The sequence below is a fragment of the Melanotaenia boesemani genome, chromosome 5 (assembly GCF_017639745.1).
Source record: "Melanotaenia boesemani isolate fMelBoe1 chromosome 5, fMelBoe1.pri, whole genome shotgun sequence".
NCBI lineage: Eukaryota > Metazoa > Chordata > Actinopteri > Atheriniformes > Melanotaeniidae > Melanotaenia > Melanotaenia boesemani.
Window position 1 is genome coordinate 73045 of NC_055686.1, and position 25677 is coordinate 98721.

General features: G+C 43.8%; 1 protein-coding gene and 1 long non-coding RNA gene across 2 annotated transcripts in view; one reads left to right on the forward strand and one right to left on the reverse strand.

Annotated features, from left to right (window-relative positions):
• Positions 1–1118: 1118 nt before the first annotated feature.
• The window catches only part of LOC121639480 (retinal guanylyl cyclase 2-like), a 56343-nt gene continuing 31784 nt past the window's right edge, over positions 1119–25677 (reverse strand). Inside the window, exons 11-23 of the mRNA XM_041984722.1 lie at positions 25057–25140; positions 19184–19360; positions 18266–18419; positions 14726–14869; positions 14464–14612; positions 6901–7064; positions 6454–6577; positions 6321–6389; positions 4795–4969; positions 4597–4695; positions 4172–4257; positions 3927–4012; positions 1119–1798 (exon numbers count right to left, since the gene is read on the reverse strand). Of these exons, the coding sequence (XP_041840656.1) occupies positions 1711–1798; positions 3927–4012; positions 4172–4257; positions 4597–4695; positions 4795–4969; positions 6321–6389; positions 6454–6577; positions 6901–7064; positions 14464–14612; positions 14726–14869; positions 18266–18419; positions 19184–19360; positions 25057–25140 (1599 nt within the window). The 3' untranslated portion in view covers positions 1119–1710. The remainder of the gene's footprint in view (positions 1799–3926; positions 4013–4171; positions 4258–4596; positions 4696–4794; positions 4970–6320; positions 6390–6453; positions 6578–6900; positions 7065–14463; positions 14613–14725; positions 14870–18265; positions 18420–19183; positions 19361–25056; positions 25141–25677) is intronic.
• Positions 9685–24019, forward strand: LOC121639481. The gene is made up of 3 exons (XR_006010170.1): positions 9685–9695; positions 12778–12781; positions 23660–24019. It is a non-coding gene; the product is annotated as an uncharacterized LOC121639481 (long non-coding RNA).

Sequence of the window (25677 nt, forward strand, 5' to 3'; positions counted from 1 at the left end):
GGGTCTCCACGGGGTCGAATATATGGAGGGAATTCTGCTGAAAAAATATTATGAGATATTTCATCACACCAGCTCAGAAAAGGTATCGGGGCGCGGGCGACGCCTGTTGGAGATGTGGGAGCGTGAGGGCCAATCATTTTCATTTTGGGATTGACAAGTTATCCACCCTTTCTGGTCCGAGGTCCACCATCACCTGCAAAACGTGCTTTTGACTGTTCTCCCCCTCACATTTGAAAATATGTATCTGGGCTCTATGGTAATGGATCATTTCAAAGACAAGAGATTGCTCTGTATTCTGTTGGCAGCCAGTAAAAGGCTATTACGAGAAAATGGCTCAGACCCGAACCACCAACAATTGCGGATTGGATTAATATTATACAAGAGATTTATATGATGGAAAAACTGTCTTTTCCCCTCAGAGTACAGAGAGATTCTTTCTATAGAATATGGTCACAATGGACTGAATATGTCAAGCCTGTTAGATCTGACTTTTGTTGAAATGGTGGTTTGGTACTAATGACACTCTGATCATTTTTTCTTTTTTCTTCATTTTCATGTGTAATATCGATCTAGCAAGCGGTTCCCCTACCCGTTTGTTCTTACGTTTCCCTTGTTAAGCTCAAAAATGGAAAGGCAAAAGAAATGTTAAACATTGTATACTTGAATGTAACATATAAATTGCTTCTTCAATAAAAAAGTAAATTTAAAAAAAGAAACAAAAAAAAGAAAACTCACAGTCATGACTGGCCAGTTCTTAATCTCAAGATTTGGAATTCCATCTTATATACTGATAGATGCAAATTTTACAACAGAAAGGAGATTTCCATCTACCAGACCCAGATTATACAAAACCTTTCTCCTCCTGAGCCTCCCCCAAATGTTGACATCACCATCATTAGGCATAGCCCAATGATGACAGGAAGTTGCAGAGTGAGAAAATCTCCCCACACCTAACCCTCCCAGCCCCCAGCTATGAATAATGAAAACACACCAGTATAGGATCTTTACTCTATTTTCATTATTTTTTTAATTTCATTTATTATCACGTCATAATGTGAATCTCACAGTAAACTTACATGAGAATACTGACATAAAACATGTCATACATTGCTGCATGATTAATCAATGAGAATTATTCAATCATGATATGTACATATGTATATTTATATTCATCTTAGTCTCAGTGTTTGCAAGAGTTTTCTCTATTGTGTCTACTGTATGTTCTATGCAGTTGTATTTAAATTGCTCTCTTTTCAGTTCTTACTCCTAAAGCTTCTCTAAAAAATGAAACTTAATCAAACTTTTAATTGCCTAAATGTCAACAAAGGGAACAATCTAAAGTGGCTGATTAAAACAAACAGATTTACTTTTAATAATATGCTTGAAATCTGTGAAGCCTTAAATGACATGAAATCTGAATGGAACAAATATACTATCTGCTGAGATGGTAACTCAAATTCCTCTCAGTGTCTCACCATTTCACACATTGCTTCATATAGATTAGGTTGTGTCTATATCAATTTATTTAGAAAACCAGACCCCACTAACTTGGAAGACCAACAGCTTAACAGTAAAAAAAAACATGACACATTCAAAGATTTTGCTGAGCATTGGGCTTGATTCTCTGGGTAGGAATGCTGAGCTCAGGTGAAGATTAAACATGGTAGTGTAAAGGTGGAGGATGAAAAAATGAGAAAAACACGAAGGACTTCATTTTTTCATCAGCTTCTGTCGGTCCAAAAACTTCTGTCGTCTCTCAACTGGAATCTCATCAAGACTGATGCCATGATTACTGGCCCTGAGAGACAGACAGGTGGAAGCAGAAAGACGGGTAGGGACAGACAGACAGGTGGAAGCAGAAAGACGGGTAGGGACAGACAGACAGGTGGAAGCAGAAAGACGGGTAGGGACAGACAGACGGGTGGAAGCAGAAAGACGGGTAGGGACAGACAGACGGGTGGAAGCAGAAAGACGGGTAGGGACAGACAGACAGGTGGAAGCAGAAAGACGGGTAGGGACAGACAGACAGGTGGAAGCAGAAAGACGGGTAGGGACAGACAGACAGGTGGAAGCAGAAAGACGGGTAGGGACAGACAGACAGGTGGAAGAAGAAAGACGGGTAGGGACAGACAGACAGGTGGAAGCAGAAAGACGGGTAGGGACAGACAGACAGGTGGAAGCAGAAAGACGGGTAGGGACAGACAGACAGGTGGAAGCAAAAAGACGGGTAGGGACAGACAGACAGGTGGAAGCAGAAAGACGGGTAGGGACAGACAGACAGGTGGAAGCAGAAAGATGGATGGAGACAGACAGACAGGTGGAAGCAGAAAGACGGGTAGGGACAGACAGACAGGTGGAAGCAGAAAGACGGGTAGGGACAGACAGACAGGTGGAAGCAGAAAGACGGGTAGGGACAGACAGACAGGTGGAAGAAGAAAGACGGGTAGGGACAGACAGACAGGTGGAAGCAGAAAGACGGGTAGGGACAGACAGACAGGTGGAAGAAGAAAGACGGGTAGGGACAGACAGACAGGTGGAAGCAGAAAGACGGGTAGGGACAGACAGACAGGTGGAAGCAGAAAGACGGGTAGGGACAGACAGACAGGTGGAAGCAAAAAGACGGGTAGGGACAGACAGACAGGTGGAAGCAAAAAGACGGGTAGGGACAGACAGACAGGTGGAAGCAGAAAGACGGGTAGGGACAGACAGACAGGTGGAAGCAGAAAGATGGATGGAGACAGACAGACAGGTGGAAGCAGAAAGACGGGTAGGGACAGACAGACAGGTGGAAGCAGAAAGACGGGTAGGGACAGACAGACAGGTGGAAGCAGAAAGACGGGTAGGGACAGACAGACAGGTGGAAGCAAAAAGACGGGTAGGGACAGACAGACAGACAGGTGGAAGCAGAAAGACGGGTAGGGACAGACAGACAGGTGGAAGCAGAAAGACGGGTAGGGACAGACAGACAGGTGGAAGCAGAAAGATGGATGGAGACAGACAGACAGGTGGAAGCAGAAAGACGGGTAGGGACAGACAGACAGGTGGAAGCAGAAAGACGGGTAGGGACAGACAGACAGGTGGAAGCAGAAAGACGGGTAGGGACAGACAGACAGACAGGTGGAAGCAGAAAGATGGATGGAGACAGACAGACAGGTGGAAGCAGAAAGATGGATGGAGACAGACAGGTGGACAGACACAGAAATAGATCGTGTAAACAGACTAAAAACTAAAAATTACACCAACTTCTTTGGAAATTGGCCAGTTGTTTTTTAATTGCTGAACTTTGAATCCTACATAAGAGGAAATCTTTAAGGTTACACATGATATCACTGGTTTCTACATGGCTTCACACCATCAGTCTGACATGAATACTTTATTATTTACTAGGATGATTTCTAGCAGGAGCTCGGGTATGACTGGCCAGTGAACCCTGGTGTGGTCTGCTCGTAGTGTGATAGCAAACAATCTACTCTGTAAACCAAGAGAGGAATGGATGTCGGATTGTATCTATGTATCATTGCTCATTGTTTACTAGCACTGAACAATGGCTGACAGCTGCCATTTTCAGGCAATTTGACAAGCCAAATTTTATTTTATCTTCTTGGTCAGAAGGCCTGTCCAGGAATATCACCCCTAGTAAGCAGTTGATGTAAGTGTGTGGTCATGTTCAGGTGGTTTGGTCTGCATGAGGAGATTTTTATGTAAAAGGAACCCAGACCAAAGCAAGGTAAAATTTCTTGCAGAATAAAAGAGTCTGCTAGACTATCCTGGTTAATTTGCCCATAGAGAGCTCTACTCCTGGACCTCATGTTTATCATTTAATAATGGTAAATCATTTTAATTTTCATTTCAGACAGATAGGACTTGGAGATTCTCAGTCTATTATTCCTGTCATTATTTATGTTTTATAAATTTTGGGTTCTTACCCTCCAATGAGGTCTGGAGGAGTGGGAAGTGGTTTGTCAAAACCATCTCGGCCCATAAGCCAATATGTGTCCTCTGTGCCCTTTACCTAAGGTAGAAACAGAAGCATGAGTGTCAAAGACTGGATCTGACCAGTTTAATACTGATCAAACTGGTTCTGACCAACTGTTATCAAAGAATAGCCATCTTTTTCATTGACATATCTGTTTATTGTTCTCTTTATAAATGTCTGTGCTGGTGAGTGTACCTGTGCCTTCCTTGTCTCCATGTGGTACCCCGCTTTGAGACTGGTTAGGACTTTGACAGTATTCAGACTGATGTGGATCCTATAGGCTGAAAACAACACAAAAAATAAGTCAAACCCCAGTACTGATAAAAATGAATGCACTTTACAAATGATGGCGTAAGAAATCCTGAACTCTTGCCTCCCTCATATTTAGTCACTGACAGACTTCCTGAAAGGTAGACACCTTTTATTCTATTGAATCATCAACTTCTTAAGCTTGACTGAATATTGTAATGTCTTTAACCAGAAAGTACACTTTTGTTCTGGCCCACTATATTAGCATGCCTGCTTGTTAACTCACTCTTCTGAATTCACTGTGTGGGATGTTTAGTTAGTAGTGAGTCAGTGTTCTGAACTGAATTTAAATTAATCTGAGCTTTACATACGCAGGCCGCTGGATTCCATGAGCGAGGCTGTGGTCACCGTGTCTCCAAACAGACAGTACCTGGGCATAGTAAGGCCAACCACACCGGCTACCACAGGGCCTAAACACAAACAGGGCTTTTCAAAATTGTCTTCTTGTTTTCTAAGACAATGCTTCAAAACCAAACTCCTGATTGGGAAAGCTTTCACTGTTTACATACCTGAATGTAACCCAATGCGTATTTTGACTTTGATCTCAGGCATGTGTTTGATCTTAAAGGCTCCGATTGAATGAAGGATGTCCAGAGACATGTTTGACACCTCAGCTGCGTGTCGATTCCCATTCCTGTTGGGAACACCTGAACCCACCATGTAAGCATCTCCAATAGTTTCAACCTGTACATGGAATTTATTCTTCATTAGTACTTACATTTAATAAACACCTAATATTTACATGTGAAATGTGTGAAATCAGAGTAACATTAATGGGTATCAAAATTAACAACTGCCAACTACCTGGTGAAAAGTCTATCAGCCAGAATAATGGAAACTTAAGGCACATTTGCTGGGACTTAAGACACACCAAGTGGGTAAGACTAGGTACACACTTAAATAGAACCTGAGGCCCAGAAGGATCCAGTATATCATAGCATTTAATGCAGAGTGCAGAATTTATCAAATTAAAACATAAATTTTCACTTTATACATACATGAATATGAATAAACAGACACACACTTTATCCACACACACACACACACACACACACACACACACACACACACACACACACATACTGTATATACACACTGCTCAAAAGAATAAAGGGTTTAATATATGTATGTCTGTGTGTGTGTGTGTGTAGAAGGAAGAATAGAGATGTGTTGGTTGGACGGTGGAAACCCTAAGGCCATTTTCACAGATGGAAAAGATAACATGAGGGAGAATAATGGGAGGAGGCTAGAAAAAAAGGTATATCTACATTGGGCCTAGATGGGCCCACTGTGGAGATAATAAAAACACTTTGGTACATAAAACCACATAATTCAGACATTCACAGCATAGGAAAGCACATGGCGGGGGTTCTCTCATGTGTGGGCGTAGCTAAACTTGAGCACATCCAATCAACCTGCCACCCGGTAGAGGAGGGAGGGGGGAAAGTGTCCAATCAAGGCAGTAAAATCATAGGGGAGGTGTGTCTGTAATGGTGTATGTGAGTGTGCTTGCTTGTGTGTGTAAGTATAAGTAAGTAAGCCTGTGAACTTTCTCCCAATTCCTTTCTCCAGCCCCTGCCACCAGAAGATAGTGGGGTGACCTTGGGAGCTGATCCAGAAAAGGTCCACAGCCCAAGAAAATGGGATGGGGATGGGGGGCAGAGCATCCATCCGCATAACATTCCAGGGGACTTGATAACCGGCCATCCAAGGCCAGTACAGGGAGCCAGATTAAGATAATAGCATTTGTTTTGGTTCAGGCTAGAGCTGTTTCGTCTGCCTTGAGTCTCACAGTGGTCTCACTGTCTACTTAAAAAGCAGTGGAAAAGACAAAGTTGTTGTTTGGCATTTTCATTTCATTTTCTAATCAGCACTATTTTCCTAAAAGATGGAACATCTGGTTAACTTTAGGAATGTACCAGAACCATAAGCTGCTGATGAAACAAAGTAATTAAGAGCCCTGAAATATCAACGTTAGGGTTGAAAGGTCAGTTATGTTAGTGAGTAAAAGGCTCTAGATAAGGACATGCCTTACCTTATAGACATCATGCGTACCAATGATGGCATCAAACATGGTGTACAGGTCATTCAGCAGGTCAACAACCTGCACACACAGTGTCAGTTAAACATTGAAAGATAAAAACAATCAACAGTGGAACAGTTTGTACCTCAATGGGCTCACTGAGAGCTGAGATGGTTGTAAATCCAACTATGTCACTGAAATAGAGTGTGCAGTCTGAGTAATGTTCAGGTTGGACTGGTTTCCCTTTCTTCAGAGCCTGAGCCACGGACCTGAAACATACAGAAAGTCATATTGAACCACTTTTGCTGTTTTGCTGTTTAGATCCAGAAAAACTACTTCATTAATTCATTCTCAAAACCTGATGGTCACTGTCATGTTCAGAATACAGATGTTTTTCATTTAAGCCAACGTTTGTCTTCTAATGACTCGGCAGAAACTGCTGTTTTTATTTTGAAGGTCTGACGGTGACACTTACCCAGGTGAGTATGTACACCAGCTGGATCACCCTACGCTTCATCCACCCACTCATTAAGTCAGGAGGTAATCAAGCAGCATTGCTGGATTCTAACATTTTAGACAAACTGAGTCTCACTTTGGCAGCAGCTGTCCAACCAGCTTGTCTGTCTTGCTCCTCTCGACTTCCAGCTCATCTGTACGTTCTCTGATGAGATCCTCCAAGTTGGAGCTGTATTGCTCCAACATCCTCAACATGGAGTCGATGATGTTCGCTCTTTTCCCTCTGCCGATGCCTCGAAACTGTGAACACAAGGTCAAGGAAACGACATGAGACGGTTGATGATCATTGCAGACAGTTGGGGGCTCGTTCAGCATGAAAAGGCTGGGCCCTGATGTCTCTTCGGACTGGCTGGATCAGATGCTCATCAATCTCCTTCCCGCTGATTGGCTCTACAACCAGCCAATCACCTTGCAGCTCAGTAGAGTCCAGGTAATAAAGGACGGTTGCAGGGATCATTCGGGAGGGAGAGGCTGGACTGTGTCGGTTGCTTCCCTTAACATTTGGAGGGAGAGGCTGGGCCGTGTGGGTTGCCTCCCCTCACATTCGGAGGGACAAGTAGTGTTCAAATGTCCCCGCCCGTACTCCTCTGGCTTTCTAGGTGTAGGAATGGAACGCACCCAAACCACTGCCGAGTACTGCGCATGCTCCAGACTCCGTGTAAAGCATGTGAGAGTTTGTTGGTTCGGCAGGTCTGAGACTTCTGTTAAGTGTACGTGAATGAAGATTCAACCACACACATACACATCATCACACGTCCAGACCCACAAAGAGAACTGTACATGAGTACATCTGTTGGATTTAATAAAGAACTGTTGACCAAGCTCCGGGAGGCTGCAGTTTTTCTGACCGAAGACTTACCCCAGCCTTGTACAAGCCAGCATTACGATAAATAAACATTCACAAGTAGACTGCGGGTGCTGCTTCCCCTCACCTTCGACCATCTGGGCAGACTTATGGTGGCGTGCTGTTTTGTGTACTAGCTGTGCTAGTTGGTAGCTTTTTGTGTGTTGGGCTATTCTTGTGTGTGCAGCAGGACGAGTCCTGGCTGTTTGGGTTCCTGGTGGGGGACGGTATGATAGTCCTTTAAGGTTGGGTTTACCTTCGTGTTCCCAGTGGGGAACATTCTGGGCACCGGCTAGGTTTTGAGCAGCACTTCCTTTTGTGTGTGTTCTGCCACTTCGTTCACTTTGTGTTAAAGTTCGGGTGTGTCGTGTTGGGCTAGTTAGGCCACGTGTTTGATTGTGTCACACTTAGTTTAATGAGACTGCTGCCTTTTGTTATTGAGTTATCACACCAAGTTAAGGGCACCCTTTTGTTTGTTAAATTTGATATTGTTTACTGGCAGGTTTCGTGTATGGTTTCTGGTTTAACTTTTGTTTGTTTCAGCCGTTCCGCTAACCCCAACACTTGGATTTAGGTTAACTTCCTGTTTTACCCCTTTTATTTTATTCTCACCACAATAAAATGATATGTTCCAACTTTACAACTGTCTGCGACTGTCTTTTGTGTTACGTCCCACTCATACCCCCATAACTGGACGTAACACATAAAAACACATCATGCTAAAGTACTTTTCCAGATGATTTGGTTCCTTGTAGAGCTTCCAGGTGAAACCCATGTGAGCCATGGTGCTACAGGGCATGTGTTTGTGGGGTTGTAATCACATGTCCCACCAATGGATGGCACCTACGCTTTGGGAAAGTTCTTTATTCTTTTCTTCATGTCTCTATGTTCTTTTGTACCAGCTGTTAATATACAGGTGCTCGTCATAAAATCAGAATATCATGAAAAAGTTGATTTATTTCAGTAATTCCCTTCAAAAAGTGAAACTTGTATGATGTAGACATTCATTCTTCACAGACTGACATACTTCAAATGTTTATTTCTTTTATTTTGATGATTATAACTGACAACTAATGAAAACCCCAAATTCTGTATCCCAGAAAATTAGAATATTACTTAAGACCGATTAAAAAAAGGATTTCTAGAAATGTTGCCCAACTGAAAAGTATGAACATGAAACGTATAAACATGAAAAATGTGACATGTACAGCACTCAGTACTTAGTCGGGCTCCTTTTGCCTGAATTCCTGCAGCATGCGGCGTTTCATGGAGTCCACCAGTCTGTGGCTCTGCTCAGGTGTTATGAGCCCAGGTTGCTCTGATCGTGGCCTTCAGCTCTTCATTGTTGGGTCTGGCTTATCACATCTTCCTCTTCACAAGACCCCACAGATTTTCTACAGGGTTCAGGTCAGGCCAGTTTGCTGGCCAGTTGATAACAAGGATACCATGGTCATTAATACCGTAATTCCTTTAAAGAGAATTACTGAAATAAATCAACTTTTTCACGATATTCTCACTTTATGACGAGCACCTGTATTGCTTGTTTGTCAGTGTCTGAGTTACACACAAGGCTCTCATTTCCTTTCCTTAAGGAAATTGTGACTGTTGGGGAAATTTCATGTTATTCCCTTTATTATATTGTGTCTACCGATCACTCTCAGGGTAAACATGTTGTTTGGGTTTTTGGTAATTAAGTACTGAGTAGCCTGGCGCTATTATTCATTCTATTATTCATTCTTTAGAACAGTTCGCTCTGACCTGTGTGACTTATCTGATACCAGCCAGGCGCCTCAGGATGACCCAGCCGGGCATCTTGCCTTAAATGTCACTGAGGTTGTTTACGTGCTCAAGAAACTGAAAAACATCTCATTAGGTTTGCTGAAGTGTCTAATCCTGTGTGAGGAACAGACAATCTCTTTGTTTGTATTTCATGATGTGTTGTGACTGATCATTCTGCTTAAAAGATGCTGCATGTATGTTTCTTATCAGATTCTCTTCAGATCTCTGTGCTGTCAGACCTCTGAACAGTGTCTCGGATTGCAATTCTATTCTTTTATATTTTAATCCTGTGTTCAATAAACTTGTAATCTTTTTTCACTTCAGACCAGACTCCTCATTCCTTGACAGAGTAACTTTTTGCCTCAACAACCTGGTGTCAGAAGTGCTCCTGCGTGGTCAGTTTCGGGTTTTACGACGGGTGTCTGATCAACCTGAGTACGTCTCAGCCTCTGTTTATGGGGGACTCCTCGTGGATCTCCTTACTGGCCCGCCAGGACCTCGAACATCTTCCATCCTGTCAAGGAAGTCTGGTGAGTGAGAAATTACTCTAGGATTTTAATTTGCTCTCACGCACACACACATCTCTCCTTTTTTAGAAAAGTAGGAAAACGGGCAGCAAGGGGTTTTGGGAGCTCCGCTTACTAGGAGCAGGCCTGGAAGCCTCATTAGGAGATCTGGGCAGGTTAAAATCCCTTCACAAGGGTGTGAGTGGGTCTCTCGCTGGAAAGCAGTGAGATAGGGCGGACGGATTAGCCGTTATTCCGTATTCTACAGAGACGTCTGTAGTCTAAGGTGTGGGAATATTCCTCCCCGTGCTTAAGGGTAAACATGGGTAATGTAAGCTCCAAAACACCGGCGACGCCCCGCGGTGAACTCTTTGAGTTCATGGAACGTAAGTATGGGAAGGTGTGTGTGGAAGTGTGTGCGGAGTGGATTCAGAATGGTATTTTTCCAGCCGAAGGCTCTTTGAGCCCGGCGGCACTAAAAATAACTAAAGAAGGATTAGATAAGATGAGGGACAAATTAAAATCACAGAAGCGGGTGAAGGTCTCAGATTGGGACCGCTTAGAAAAACATCAGGCGGGTTTAACAAACTGGCTCGCAGAATGTGAGCGTCGACAGAGAAAACAGAACGCCAGAGTTCTTCCAAAACTTACTGACCTTCCACAGACTGACCTGCACCGACCTGACAACAGCCATGATAAGCGGACGGCAACCTCTGTTGCTGTGTCTAATTTTTCTCAGCTGAAAACTAACTCATTGTATCCTCTCTACCTGCATGTCCACCATCGGGCCCGAGGGGCCAGAACACCTCATTCCCGTGCCCAGACCTGACGATGCTGGGAGCCTCTCCGGACCCAGACTTGGACTGCCTACCCCCAGTCCCACCACCTCCTCCTGAGGACCACGACGACGATCCATCCCTGGAGGGAGCTGCTGCCCCTGAACTGATACCGCCCAAGGCCGAACCACAGCCCGATCCGCAGACCACAGAGGAAAAGAAAAAGTCCAAAGCCCCTCACAAAAGCGGCAGAACCTCCCCGGTGACCCTGAGAAAAGATGGCCTGAAATCTGCTCATTTATGCCCCATGGTCGAAGTAGCGGGTCCCACAGGGCCCATTTTGGTCTTCCGAACATGGACTGAGACCGAGGTGGCGGAGGTGGGGGCCCAATTGCCAGACCCTGTCACCTCTGGGCCAAAGTTTGCTGATGAATTTCCTGTTTTCTGCCGGGAGTTCCGCCCCACAGGTGCAGAGATCCGCCGGATGATGGCCAGACGGCTTAAGGTGACTGAACTGTCTAAGATCCAGGCCAAACTCCCCGCCGCTGATCTGAGGCTGGGGAATCCTGACTGGGGCCATGATGATAATCTCCTCTACAAAACTGCGGTAGACAAACTGGCAGAGGAGGTACGTACCAATTTCCCGGCCTCAATGAACATGACCAAAGTTTTCACCTGCAAACAACAGGCAGGGGAGACTTCAGATGATTTCATCCACCGAGTCTGTGCCACAGTCTCAACTTTTGGAGGACAGACTGCACCCTCACCGGGCTGGGAAGCCCGTTCCTCCACCCCTTGGGAAAGTATGTGCGCTGATGCTGTCATTAAGGGCCTCCACCCTGAAGTCGCGGATGAACTGAAGCGACAGTTGGTTGGGTGGGATGTCAGCCCACGTATTGATGACGTTCGCAAATATGCCAGGCATGCTCAACGCCTGGTTGAGGAAAAGCTGTCAAAGAAAAAGACTAAAGAGGACAAGGAACTACATTTGGCCACAATGACAATGTATTCAGCGCTGTCTGGTCCAAAACAAAACCAGGGGGCCAGACGGCGTGACTTTCCACGTGGACGTGGGCGTGGTTTTCGAGGACGGGGCCGCCATCACGATGCATGTCATATCTGCGGACAGCTGGGACACTGGAAGGCTGAGTGTCCGTGTCGCCAGCAAAACGGGGGCCGGCAGCTGGCCATTTCAGACTGACTGGAGGGGGGGGCGGACAAGGATGGGTCCAGGAGATGCCCCTCATCTCTGGGTGATGTAACTCGCACACACACACAAAGTTTTGACCCAGTAACTGAAAGCTCTCTCTCTCTTCCTTCCTGCTCTGCTGCTGACACACAGACACCCAATGTAAACAATCCACAGATAACACAACACACACAACCTGCTCCCACACACACACACGTTGAAGGTCACAACACTGATAAAAACCTGCAGTTTTCCCTCGCTCTGTTGCAATGAAGAAACGCTTGCTGTTTCCTCTGACTTTGACAAAATTAACCATGCCATCTCTGTGCTCGAAAGCAGATGCATACCGACGAAGACTGGGACGTATATGCATTTAACGGCTGAGGCCTACAAGATTTTTCCAACCCTACAAGTCGAGGTGTCGGGTAAGACCGTTGAATTCATGGTAGACTCTGGTGCAACTAGGTCAGTTTTGAGGGCTTCTGAGTTTTCTGTGCCGCTTAAGATGTCTGGTAATTTTGTGCATTCAATCTCTGCGTCTGGGACCACCGTGAAAGAATGGTTGACCGCGCCCCTTGGGTGTAATTTGCTCTCGGGGTGTAAATTTAAACATTCATTTCTGCTGTCTGAAGTTTGTCCGGTCAACCTTTTGGGTAGAGATTTGATGTGTCGGTTAAACATTTGTCTCACATCTTCTCCTGATGGAGTGAAAGTTATGGCCAACCCTGACTCCGTCATCACAGCATGGACACACCCCCTGGGAAATCCTGTGTGCTATTGTTGGGAGTTCCCGAGTGAAATTTTTCTGCAGCAGCTGACTGAGGTAAATCCCTCCCTCTTGGTCTCGAGCCCTGCTCAGAACTGTGTGTGCATTGCTAACATCTCACGGGAGCCCGATGAGAGATTTGAAACACAATGGTTTAATCATTCTCCAGAAACTTTAAAGGTGTCTTCTGTTCTGTGGAATGAGCACGTGGCTGCAGCTGTGCTCAGTCTGACAGAAGAACAGAAGGAATGCTTCCTGCTTCCGCATTCCATCCCAACAATTCCCCTCTTTCGGTGATGATGAAGTTTAGATTGTGTGGATAGTTTTCTGTTTAGTCATCTTAGTTTGTTCTGATTCTTATTCTTATTCATATGTATTCTGATGTGTTTTTTTGCTGGTAATCACATGTGTTGGATTGATTTTGAGGTTTGTTTCCCCATTCAGAGTTATGATGATGTTTCTCGAATCCTCGTGAATTGCAACTTCTGATGTTTGTCTGTATGTATATTGGGAATATGGTGATTGGACTTGATTTGTTGAAGATAATCATTGAGGGTTTTTTTTCCCTAAAATTACATTACATCTATTACATTTCTCTTTTATGGGTTTTCCTGTGTTTTGTTTCTTTGCTCTTTTCATTGTTTTGATTTTGTTTGTTTCCTTTGTTTTTCTTTTTTTTTGTTTTTATGTATTCCTTAGCAGTTTGATATCACCGTAAGAGTTTTTGGGTTCACTAGTTGATTGTGGTGTTCTCCTTTTGTCCACTGTACGACTCCTTGTTTGATGCATCTTTGTGTTTTTTCTTTTATGCTTTGATCTTATGAAATTTTCTTTTCTGATGTGATCAATATGAAATGGGTTTCATTATGATCAAAAGAGGGGAATTGTTGGGGAAATTTCACGTTATTCCCTTTATTATATTGTGTCTACCGATCACTCTCAGGGTAAACATGTTGTTTGGGTTTTTGGTAATTAAGTACTGAGTAGCCTGGCGCTATTATTCATTCTATTATTCATTCTTTAGAACAGTTCGCTCTGACCTGTGTGACTTATCTGATACCAGCCAGGCGCCTCAGGATGACCCAGCCGGGCATCTTGCCTTAAATGTCACTGAGGTTGTTTACGTGCTCAAGAAACTGAAAAACATCTCATTAGGTTTGCTGAAGTGTCTAATCCTGTGTGAGGAACAGACAATCTCTTTGTTTGTATTTCATGATGTGTTGTGACTGATCATTCTGCTTAAAAGATGCTGCATGTATGTTTCTTATCAGATTCTCTTCAGATCTCTGTGCTGTCAGACCTCTGAACAGTGTCTCGGATTGCAATTCTATTCTTTTATATTTTAATCCTGTGTTCAATAAACTTGTAATCTTTTTTTACTTCAGACCAGACTCCTCATTCCTTGACAGAGTAACTTTTTGCCTCAACATGACTTTGTGTTATTAACTGTGAATAATAAAGCTAGTATTTAACTGCTACACTTCGCTTGTGTTTTGTTTTCTTGCCAGCACTCATTCTTTCATGCTCTTTAGTCGTTCCTGGGGCTTTCTGATACTGGTTTGACATGGATTATAGCTAATCTGACATTCCATCTTTACTTACCTGTCGTAACCACCACGCAGGCAGCAATTGTTTCTGGGTTTATGTCTTTAGTTTTAGCACATTTAGCCTCTAACAGTGATCCAACTTAGACTTTGGGACTATTTGTATGATGATGATCCTTTTGTTTAGAAAGACCTCTTACATTTAGAAATGAGGCAGTTGCATTGATGATCTCACCTGCTTGAAGATGTCATCAAAGCTTGGTCTCTTGCTAGGGTCTTCATTCCAACAATCATTCATCAGATTGAGACACTCAGCAGGAGCTTCATCCACAGAAACAACTGGCCTGAAGAGAGGAGGAGGCGCCTTTAGACGCTCCACAATCTCTGAGAGACAGGTGGACAGATGGGTGGACAGGTGATCAGACAGAAAAGGGTCAGACAGGTGGACAGATGGGTGGACAGACCAGGTGATCAGAAAGGTGTTCAGGTGGTCTCACCATGGGCAGGCATGTCCATCATGGCGTATGGCAGTGCTCGTGAGACTACTTCCTGTATGATGATAGCAAAACTGAAGACATCTCCAGCAAACGAGCCGGGTCGAACTGGATTCCTGAGAAGTTCTGGAGCTGTCCACAGCAGATCTAAGTCCAGAAGAGTTGGAAAAGAAACACAGCCCTTTTACAACAAATGTCATTTTTGTTTGTGTTGACATTTCTCAACAGGACAGAGATATTTTCTATGAGCTGTGATCAACCAGAGTAGTTTCATCTCTGTCTGTGGGATTTTTACTTTAGTTCTTGTTTTTGTCATTTTTTTCTTCATTTTGTGCTTTTTGAAAGCCAAAGGCGAATTTATTTGTATAGCACATTTCATATACATGACATTTCAAAGTGCTTTACATAAATCATTACAGCAGGGTGCAGGCAAGTGCATTATATATAATATGCATAATAATAATAATAATAAAGATGAAAAGAAATGCAATTAATGAAATAAAAGCAGAAGGAATATGCAAAAATAAAATAGATAAAATGCAAGAAATAAAAGACAATATTAAAACATGATTCCAGCTTAAAAGAACCAGATTTAGATTTTAGCTTCTAAATAAAAACTAGTCCAGCAGCAGAGAGCAGGTGGGTCTTTAACCTGGATCTAAATAAAAACTAGTCCAGCAGCAGAGAACAGGTGGGTCTTTAACCTGGATCTAAATAAAAACTAGTCCAGCAGCAGAGAACAGGCGGGTCTTTAACCTGGATCTAAATAAAAACTAGTCCAGCAGCAGAGAACAGGTGGGTCTTTAACCTGGATCTAAATAAAAACTAGTCCAGCAGCAGAGAACAGGTGGGTCTTTAACCTGGATCTAAATAAAAACTAGTCCAGCAGCAGAGAACAGGCGGGTCTTTAACCTGGATCTAAATAAAAACTAGTCCAGCAGCAGAGAACAGGTGGGTCTTTAACCTGGATCTAAATAAAAACTAGTCCAGCAGCAGAGAACAGGCGGGTCTTTAACCTGGATCTAAATAAAAACTAGTCCAGCAGCAGAGAACAGGCGGGTCTTTAACCTGGATCTAAATAAAAACTAGTCCAGCAGCAGAGAACAGGCGGGTCTTTAACCTGGATCTAAATAAAAACTAGTCCAGCAGCAGAGAACAGGCGGGTCTTTAACCTGGATCTAAATAAAAACTAGTCCAGCAGCAGAGAACAGGCGGGTCTTTAACCTGGATCTAAATAAAAACTAGTCCAGCAGCAGAGAACAGGCGGGTCTTTAACCTGGATCTAAATAAAAACTAGTCCAGCAGCAGAGAACAGGCGGGTCTTTAACCTGGATCTAAATAAAAACAAGTCCAGCAGCAGAGAACAGGTGGGTCTTTAACCTGGATCTAAATAAAAACTAGTCCAGCAGCAGAGAACAGGCGGGTCTTTAACCTGGATCTAAATAAAAACTAGTCCAGCAGCAGAGAACAGGTGGGTCTTTAACCTGGATCTAACTAAAAACTAGTCCAGCAGCAGAGAACAGGTGGGTCTTTAATCTGGATCTAAATTAAAAACTAGTCCAGCAGCAGAGAACAGGCGGGTCTTTAACCTGGATCTAAATAAAAACTAGTCCAGCAGCAGAGAACAGGTGGGTCTTTAACCTGGATCTAAATAAAAACTAGTCCAGCAGCAGAGAACAGGCGGGTCTTTAACCTGGATCTAAATAAAAACTAGTCCAGCAGCAGAGAACAGGCGGGTCTTTAACCTGGATCTAAATAAAAACTAGTCCAGCAGCAGAGAACAGGCGGGTCTTTAACCTGGATCTAAATAAAAACTAGTCCAGCAGCAGAGAACAGGCGGGTCTTTAACCTGGATCTAAATAAAAACTAGTCCAGCAGCAGAGAACAGGCGGGTCTTTAACCTGGATCTAAATAAAAACTAGTCCAGCAGCAGAGAACAGGCGGGTCTTTAACCTGGATCTAAATAAAAACTAGTCCAGCAGCAGAGAACAGGCAGGTCTTTAACCTGGATCTAAATAAAAACTAGTCCAGCAGCAGAGAACAGGCGGGTCTTTAACCTGGATCTAAATAAAAACTAGTCCAGCAGCAGAGAACAGGCGGGTCTTTAACCTGGATCTAAATAAAAACTAGTCCAGCAGCAGAGAACAGGCGGGTCTTTAACCTGGATCTAAATAAAAACTAGTCCAGCAGCAGAGAACAGGCGGGTCTTTAACCTGGATCTAAATAAAAACTAGTCCAGCAGCAGAGAACAGGCGGGTCTTTAACCTGGATCTAAATAAAAACTAGTCCAGCAGCAGAGAACAGGCGGGTCTTTAACCTGGATCTAAATAAAAACTAGTCCAGCAGCAGAGAACAGGCGGGTCTTTAACCTGGATCTAAATAAAAACTAGTCCAGCAGCAGAGAACAGGCGGGTCTTTAACCTGGATCTAAATAAAAACTAGTCCAGCAGCAGAGAACAGGCGGGTCTTTAACCTGGATCTAAATAAAAACTAGTCCAGCAGCAGAGAACAGGCGGGTCTTTAACCTGGATCTAAATAAAAACTAGTCCAGCAGCAGAGAACAGGTGGGTCTTTAACCTGGATCTAAATAAAAACTAGTCCAGCAGCAGAGAACAGGTGGGTCTTTAACCTGGATCTAAATAAAAACTAGTCCAGTAGCAGAGAACAGGCGGGTCTTTAACCTGGATCTAAATAAAAACTAGTCCAGCAGCAGAGAACAGGCGGGTCTTTAACCTGGAACTAAATAAAAACTAGTCCAGCAGCAGAGAACAGGTGGGTCTTTAACCTGGATCTAAATAAAAACTAGTCCAGCAGCAGAGAACAGGTGGGTCCTTAACCTGGATCTAAATGAACTGAGTGTTTCAGCTGATCTGAGGCTTTCTGGCTGTTTGTTGCAGACATGTGGATCTGACTCTGGGAACTGATAAGAGTTTTTTGAGTTCTCCATCTTGTTTCCTGTTTAATTTTTGTAGACTTGTGTTTTCGGTTCCATTTACTTCCGGCGTCCTGATAATGGGTCGTAATTGTCACACCTGCTTCTCATTTTGCAGTTTAGTTCCTCGGTATTTAAAGGGTTCTTATTCTGCTTTGTGGACTTGTCTGAGCTTTCTCCAGTGTTTAAGTGCTGAACATGAACATGAGCATAATAGAGCCCCTTTAAGCTCCGGATGTCCTTTGCTAGTTCATGGTGTGTGTTTTCTCATTGTGTCAGTTACTGTAGTCCATGTTGTTTTTCATCCTGTTTTTCTTTCCAGTTGTGCTAATTTCAGTTAATCAGTAAGTTATTCTTTACCCAGTTTGGTCTTCTGTTGAGTTGCTTCCTCCCTTTTAGCATCATCTTTGTTTATTTAATATATCTTCAGGTAGGTGTTAACCTGCCAGCCTTCATTCCTGCATTAACCTGTTGAGCCCGACGGACCCACCGGTGGGTCCAACAGGTGTAAACACAAGTTCATGTGTGTAAAAAAGTTACTTTAATGATGTAAGGATATTTTATTTTAGTACTTTGGGTTCAACATTTCTTTAATGTATTCATGTTATTACCTTGTGGATCCTCAGGAAGGCTGATGTTCTGAGACTGAAGGATCATGGGGAGTCCATAGTCTGTGATTTTCAGGACAAAACGTCCATCGACCAAGCAGTTAGTGGACTTCAAACGGCCGTGAGTCAAACCTCGCAGATGAAGATACTTCATCCCCTGAAACAGACCATTAATCCAAGCAATGAAACTGTACACCTGACTCCAAGAATATAAATAGAATAAATAAAAACAATTAAATGGTAAATTGTCCATATTTATATAGCACTTTATTGTACCTGGGATGATACCCAAAGTGCTGTACATCATCCATCACATTCACCCATTTACACACATTCACACGCTGATGGTAGAAGCTGCCATGCAAGGCGTTCAACAATGACCCATCAGGAGCCATCTGGGGTTCGGCGTCCGCTCTAACTTGTTGAGCCATGCCGCCCAATTAGAAAGGACAGTCTAGGTGAAAACCAAAGGATATGGACCAGGGGTGCCTAATTCCAGTTGCCAAGATCAACTATCCAACAACTTTTAGATGCGACCCTTTTCAAACACCTAAATCAAGTGGCTGAATTCCCTCATTACATGTTGTTCAGCTCTGCAGAGGCTGGGTAACAAACCATTCATGTGATTCTGGTGTGATGGAGAAGAGATGCATCTAAAATTTCCAGGATAGTAGATCTCGAGGACGGGACCTAGGCAATCACATCTGGACTGACTTCACAAGGTACCATCAGACTATAAAATTAGAAAAATACCCTCCTTTGTTCCTTTGTTATTAAGTTTAGTTCCAAACAGAAAAAAGATCAGCAGTGTGTTGGACCTTGCAATGCTTTATTACTTAAGATCTCAACCCATTTGAGTCCCGAGAGTCTCATCAACTCAGTGGTTTTGATTTTGTATTCACACAGGTGGAATTCTGGTACCTTGATGAGGTCCATGAGCAGAGAGGACTTGAACATCCAGTCAAGTCTCACATCACCATCAGCCAGCAGGTCTGCCAGACTTCCTCGGGGACAGTGTTCAACCACCAGAGCAAAGATCCCTGAATCCATAAACAGGCCAAGGTAAAGGTTCAGGTTCTCATGACGCATCTCTCGCAACTGGGGACAGAAAAACATATCATTTACTTTTTTGGTCAGAAGAGGCAGTGAGGTAAGTGGAAGTCAGGAGACTTGGGCTGAATCCCATTTAACCCCTTGGCCCTACCATTCCCCCCACCACCCTACCACCACCTTTTTTTGCGTGTTCGCATGTAGGGCGAGGGGTGTCCCAATTTCTTTTAGAACAGAGGGGTCAGGGTAAGTGGTAGGGCTATATTCTCCTTCAAACAAAGTTTTTTCAGAGGCACACAAACGGAGGGGTATTAAAAATTTCCTGTCCTTTATGAGAAAGTGTTTCTATGCACAACACCCTTTCTTAATGTGCAGGGTAACACACACTCACACAAAAAAAGCCACAGAGAAAAAGAGTATGCCCGCACACACAATGAATTTTAATTGCACACAGAAGTTCTACATTACATTCTGCATAGGCCTGTCACAATAAGCAATAATTAATTGGAGAAAAAATGAGTGCGACAAGTTTGCTGGCCGCAATAGTTTTCTTTTTTTAAACTTTTTTCTTCTTATTTTACCATAGGCTGTGTATAACAACAGGTTTCACTACGGAGTATCTCAACTGAACGCTCTAGCTTCGTGATCTCTCTTGTGTCATATTTGACAGCAGCATGTTGCAGCATGAGGCCGTGGTGAAGCACTAACCTGTACGAGCCACTATGCCGCATTTCTTTACAGGGCTGCCAACTATCATGCATCGGGCCATGAAACTCGTGCATTTAAGTGGTTTCATACACTCTCACGCTCCGATTTCTCATGCTGGAATACACATCAACAGCAATGCCGGATAAAGAAAAGGTTCTAGAGCACTGATACTCATTCCGGTCCTACGAGGGCCGCAATCCAGCAGGTTTTCCATGTATCCCTGCACCAACACACCTGAGTCAAATTAATGAGTCATTGTGTAGAACCTGATTGGCTGTTAGAGCCACCTAATTTGACTCAGGTGTGTTGGTGCAGGGATACCTGGAAAACCTGCTGGATTGCGGCCCTCGTAGGACCGGAATGAGTATCAGTGTTCTAGAGGATTCTCAGTGGGCCGTATTACTTTTGGGCCGGTGTCCCGGCGTACATTAAAAAAGGCGCAGTGTTGCGTCACGTTGCAGCAGCGTTGCAGCTGTGTGGTTCACTCACTGATCAGTCTGACACGTAGTGATGCGGGAGATATTTCAGCTTCATAAACAGCAATGATGCACAGTATATATTTTTCCGTTTTACCAGTTTTCTCTGTCTGAGCCCCATGTGTAATATTTGTTTTTAATATATTTTTTGAAAGACAATTTTGTTTACAGAACAGACTTATTGTTTTTGGTTGTTTTTGGTTTTCATTCATTGTTAATGAGAGAACGTTCCATTGTTTTTGTTTTGTTTTTAAAATTCCTTCCAGTTCCAGTGTAAAATGTTCTTTAGTGACTACTGATGATGCATGTGATTATTGAGGGGGTACTGAAAGGGAAGGGGTATCAAAGAGAAAACATAAAAAAACCAAAGAAATTTAAACAAGTTACAGAGAATTTAAAAGTAAAATAGCAGTTGGGATAAAAGATTTTTCACCGCCCACCCAGATGGAGTGCCCAGCAACCAGAAAGAAATATTATTTGACACTAAATAAACTGCTACCAGTCTCAGCTGTATCTGCACAACCCACCTATGCCACCTGTAGTTTGCTTTGCTATGTACAGTTTTATAAATAAGGTCCCAGATCAGCTTTCTGGACAACCTGATTATTGCAGAACAAAGCCAGGTCCCTCTGCTGCACTAATATGATTTCAGAACAAATTTTCACATTACTTTCTAAACTGTTCTTCTCTTTGATAGTTAGCAGTTATTCCAGCAGATAAATGACAAACACAGGAGGTTCTCACTTAAAGCCCGAACCTATACATGATGATGGGACTGACTGAAAACAAGTTCAGTCTCCTCCAGAGATGGATTCTTTATTGAGCCCATTTCAGAACAGCTGCAGTGATGACATCAAACTTAGGCTGGTTGTCAAAGGAAGTACTGAGGTACTTATAGGAGGAAACTATTTCAGTGCCCTCGTTAGGAATAGTACTTTCAGTGGAAAGAACTTTTCTATGTCTAAAATCAAAAATGAGTTCCTTTGTTTTTGTGACGTTTATCTCCAAGATATTAGTCACACCAAGAAATCAAACCAGAGTCCCGTGTTCTGATTCCAGACCGAGAAGCGACAACAGTGCAGTGTCATCTGACATCTTCACCAAGTAACTTTTCAAAGTGTTTTCACATTCATTAGTGTATAAAATAAAAAGAGATGATAAAATGCAGCCTAGAGACGAACCTGTTGATAAAGTCACACAGTCTCACAAACAGTTAGTAACAAGAACTCGGTTTCCTCATAGTCAAGAAATCTAAAATCCAGAGGACCAGCTAGTGAGGCAGTCTAAGTTCGTTTAAGAGCCTCTCCATCAAAAGATGTGGCTGCATTGTGTTAAAAGCAGTTTAGCATCCTCAACTCCTTTTCCTGTTTGGTAAGCAAATTGCATGGGGTCAATTTCCCCTTCAACATGCTCTAGAATAATGCTTTTTACAATTTTTCCAAAAAGTTTCATACACAAGGAGGTTAATGCGACAGGTCTAAAGTCATTTAGTTGTTTTGGCACATCAATCTTGTTTACAGTAGAAGTCTTCCAGCCATGAATGAAATGAAAAAAATGAAAAATACTTTATTAATCCCTTTGCAGGGAAATTCATGTTTTCAGTACAGCCCATCCAAGACTAGACAAAACAACATATGACACAAACAGAACAGGCATACACTGACGGAGCAGCCATTTCTACAGCGCTCCTTGTCTTAGATATAGATGAAAGGTAACATTAGGGGAGTAAGATGTAGCTGGAGAGGATAAAAAAGGCATCTCCACACTGGGCCTAAGGGCCCATTATTGAGATACAAAAACACTCCTCAGTACATACAGAACATAACTCAGACAATCACAACATCAGAAACACATGGCAGGGGAGGAGAGGGGTCTCCCATCACAGCAAGTGCAGACGCAGCTGCATTCACAGAGCGCGTCCAATCAACTCACTGCCCGGGAGTGGAAGGAGGTGGAAGGACAGCAAGGCAGTGAATAACGGGGAGGTGTGTCTGTAATGGTGTACTTGAGTGTGGTGCATGTGTGTGCATAGAAGTGAGCATATGAACTTTGCCCCAGTTCTCCCTCACAGTCTCTGCCACCTGATGATAGTGGGGCATCCTTGAGGGCTGATCCAGGTTGAAGTCCATCGCCCGTGAAGAGGGTGAGGGGGAGGGTGGGGGGACTGAGCGTCCATCAACAAAACATTCCAGGGAGCTTTCAGCCAGCCATCAAGGCCGGCACAGGGAGCCAAATTTGATAACAGCATTTGTTTTGGTTCAGGCCAGAGCTGTTTCGTTTGCCTTGAGTCTCTACAGTGGTCCCACTGGCGACTCCAATCCTCCGAATTTTGGGTCAATTTCCATCCAGCCGAGCTGACAACTTCTCCAAGTTGGTGACCACCTCACGTACAAGCCCAGAAATCGCAACCAGTTTGCCATCCAGAACTGGAATAGCCTCCAGTTTACGATTCAGCTCCTGTACCGCCACAGCCTGATTGTTCATAGCTCGGCACACACCAGCACAGAAATCCGGCAGCTTGTCAGTGACTGCCGACAGTGTCCGAATTTTGCGATATGCCAGGAAACCGCCAACTCCAAACAGCAGAAACCCAGTTATCATGAAACCGAATGTATAGATGTCCTCAGCATCCTCGACAGAAAGAATCGACAGACACATGACTTTCCACACTCCCCAGGAATCCATCACATATCCAGCCGAAAACGTTCCGCCAGGGCAAGCAGGCTCCCCCACGCCTGTTTTCCGGTTCGAATAAATTTGGTCGATTGCATTTAGGGACCAGCTGATCAGATCCATATCCCAAGATTTAGTTTTTGGAAGGAAATGCAGAGAGAGGCTCAGAGAGAGATGACAGGACAGTAGCAGGGCAGAGTGGTAGGGAGGGAGAAGAAAAAGCGTCTGCCTCGGTTGAGAGCCGGAAGAAGAAAGGGACATGATTCGTATTCAGAGACAATGTCATGGTTGCTGCTCTGCTGGGCCTCCAGTCCCTCATCATGCTGATCTGCTCCACCTGTGGCAATCCTGATTGCTCACTCTCTTCACCTGCTCCCCTCCCTACTTAAGCTCACTCCAGTCCTTGCTTCCCTGCCAGATGGTCAGCATTGTTTTCCCTTGTTGATGTCCAGCGTTTACTCTTGTTTTCTGATTCCTGTGTTTGACCCAGTTACGGCCCTTGGACTTCTCTTGCCTCATCCCCTGTCGGACTGCTCCTGCCTTGTGATCTCCTGGATTTTGACCTGTTTTGGAACGACCACGGATATTCGCCTGCCCCAGCTAAGTAGTCTGCCTGCTACCCCTGTTTATGACTCTTGGCTTCTTAAATCTCTGCTCGTTTGGATTGTGGATCATACTGACTGTTTCTGGAGCCCTTTCAGGATATTATTCCCTGCTTTACCTGAGGAAGGCGCCACCGCTTCCTTCTGGACCAAACCCTGCTCATCTCCTCCATTACCCAGACTAAATAAATTACTTTCTTGGAATCTATCACTGTGTGTGTGGCTGAATTTCCAGGTCCTCAGGGAGACACCATGATATGATATTTAGGAGGCCAATATATGACTGCACACAGTATAGGACAAGACGAACCCAGCTCAAAAACATTAAGTTCAAAGCTAGAAAAAGATGATAAAGAAAGCTGCTTACATTTGTAAATATTCCTGTACACAGTCGCTGTTCCTCCTCCTCGACCAGAAGTCCGTGGAGAATTTAAAAAACAGCAATTGGTTGGTGAGTTCAGAGAAGATGCCAGACTCGCCAGCATTCACCCAGGTCTGTCACAGCAATCAAATCCAGTTCGTTAGAGGTAAGAAAAGATGAAAGTTTTGTTTGACGGTGACCTGGCGTTCACCAGACCAAACCTGACAACAGCAGGAGGAGCCAGAGGCTTGAAAGTCCTGGAGACCCGACAGAGAGGCCACAGATTTCCCACATTCACCCCGCGGCACCAAAGGCAAGGAAAAGGGGACGGTAGAGCCGATGCGAGTCATCCAGACCCAGGAACAGGAACCAAGTAGGCGTAGATGGACTCTAATGAGCGCTGGGAAGGAAGGAAGCAATGCGAGACTCCACAGAACAATGTGCCAGATGTCTCTTAAGTCTTGCCAGCCTACCGCTGCGCATACCCCGGCAACGGTGGCGTTTCCTCCTTCAAGGTGGCATCAAGGCACGACACAGGTAAGCGGGAAACACAGATAGGAACAGGGGTAAACTTTTCTGATCTTCATAATTAAAATCCACCAAATTTCTGTTTGAAAAATGTATGGCCAGGAGAGACTGTTGATCATACACCAGTAAAGAGTCGCTATATTGACAGATTGTCAGTAAAAGTACTAAAAACTTAAACTTGCAAATGACAAATGGCCGGCCGCGTACACTGGCACCATCTTGATCCCAAACCAAAAACGGAATGCGACCAAAGGCTGCTGTTAAGTCAAACAAGACCAAACATGGTGTCCAGAGTCTGTTTGCTAAGAGAACATCAGTAAAATCTCTTAGCAGCACTGTGTCGGGGCTGTGCTGAGTGCTGGGTCGTTTCTACTGAGTATCCATTCATAATCATACCTGGCTGAACAGATTCTGGGTGTTTTGATGGACAGCTGTTGTTGCTTTTCCAGTGGAAATCTTCTTCAGCCATACCCAGTCACCCTGCAAACAGAACAGAACTGGTGTAATGGTCTAAGACTGGTAGACAAGTTCAGTCAATGAGAGCTGCAGTCCTGCAGGTTTTAGATAGTTCCCTACCCAGGCATACCTAATTTAACCCTCCTGTTATGTTCATTTGTCAGGAACAACAATGATGTTCACGGGTCAATTTGACCCTGTGCATATTTAATTATCCCAAAAATATCCGAAACCCAAAAAATCCTAACAAGCATTGCTAATATTTCATTACTAGCTCCATTACATACTATTCTATGAATATTGAGTGAAACTGTGTTCCTTACCTCTCACAGGTAGTGGTTCAATTAGGATAATTCCCTTGTTTTTCATAAAAGAAATACATGTTCAATCTAACTGTGTTTTGTCCAGCTCATCCACTTCTCCCCAAAACATGCCTCTCTTCTAGATTAGCCATTTCCAAAATGATTTTCTGTACTGAATTAGGCATGACCAGCCCAAAAGCTGACTTGATGTTTGTCACACGAGTACCTTCCATCCTAGTTGCCCCTGGTACTGTCTTTA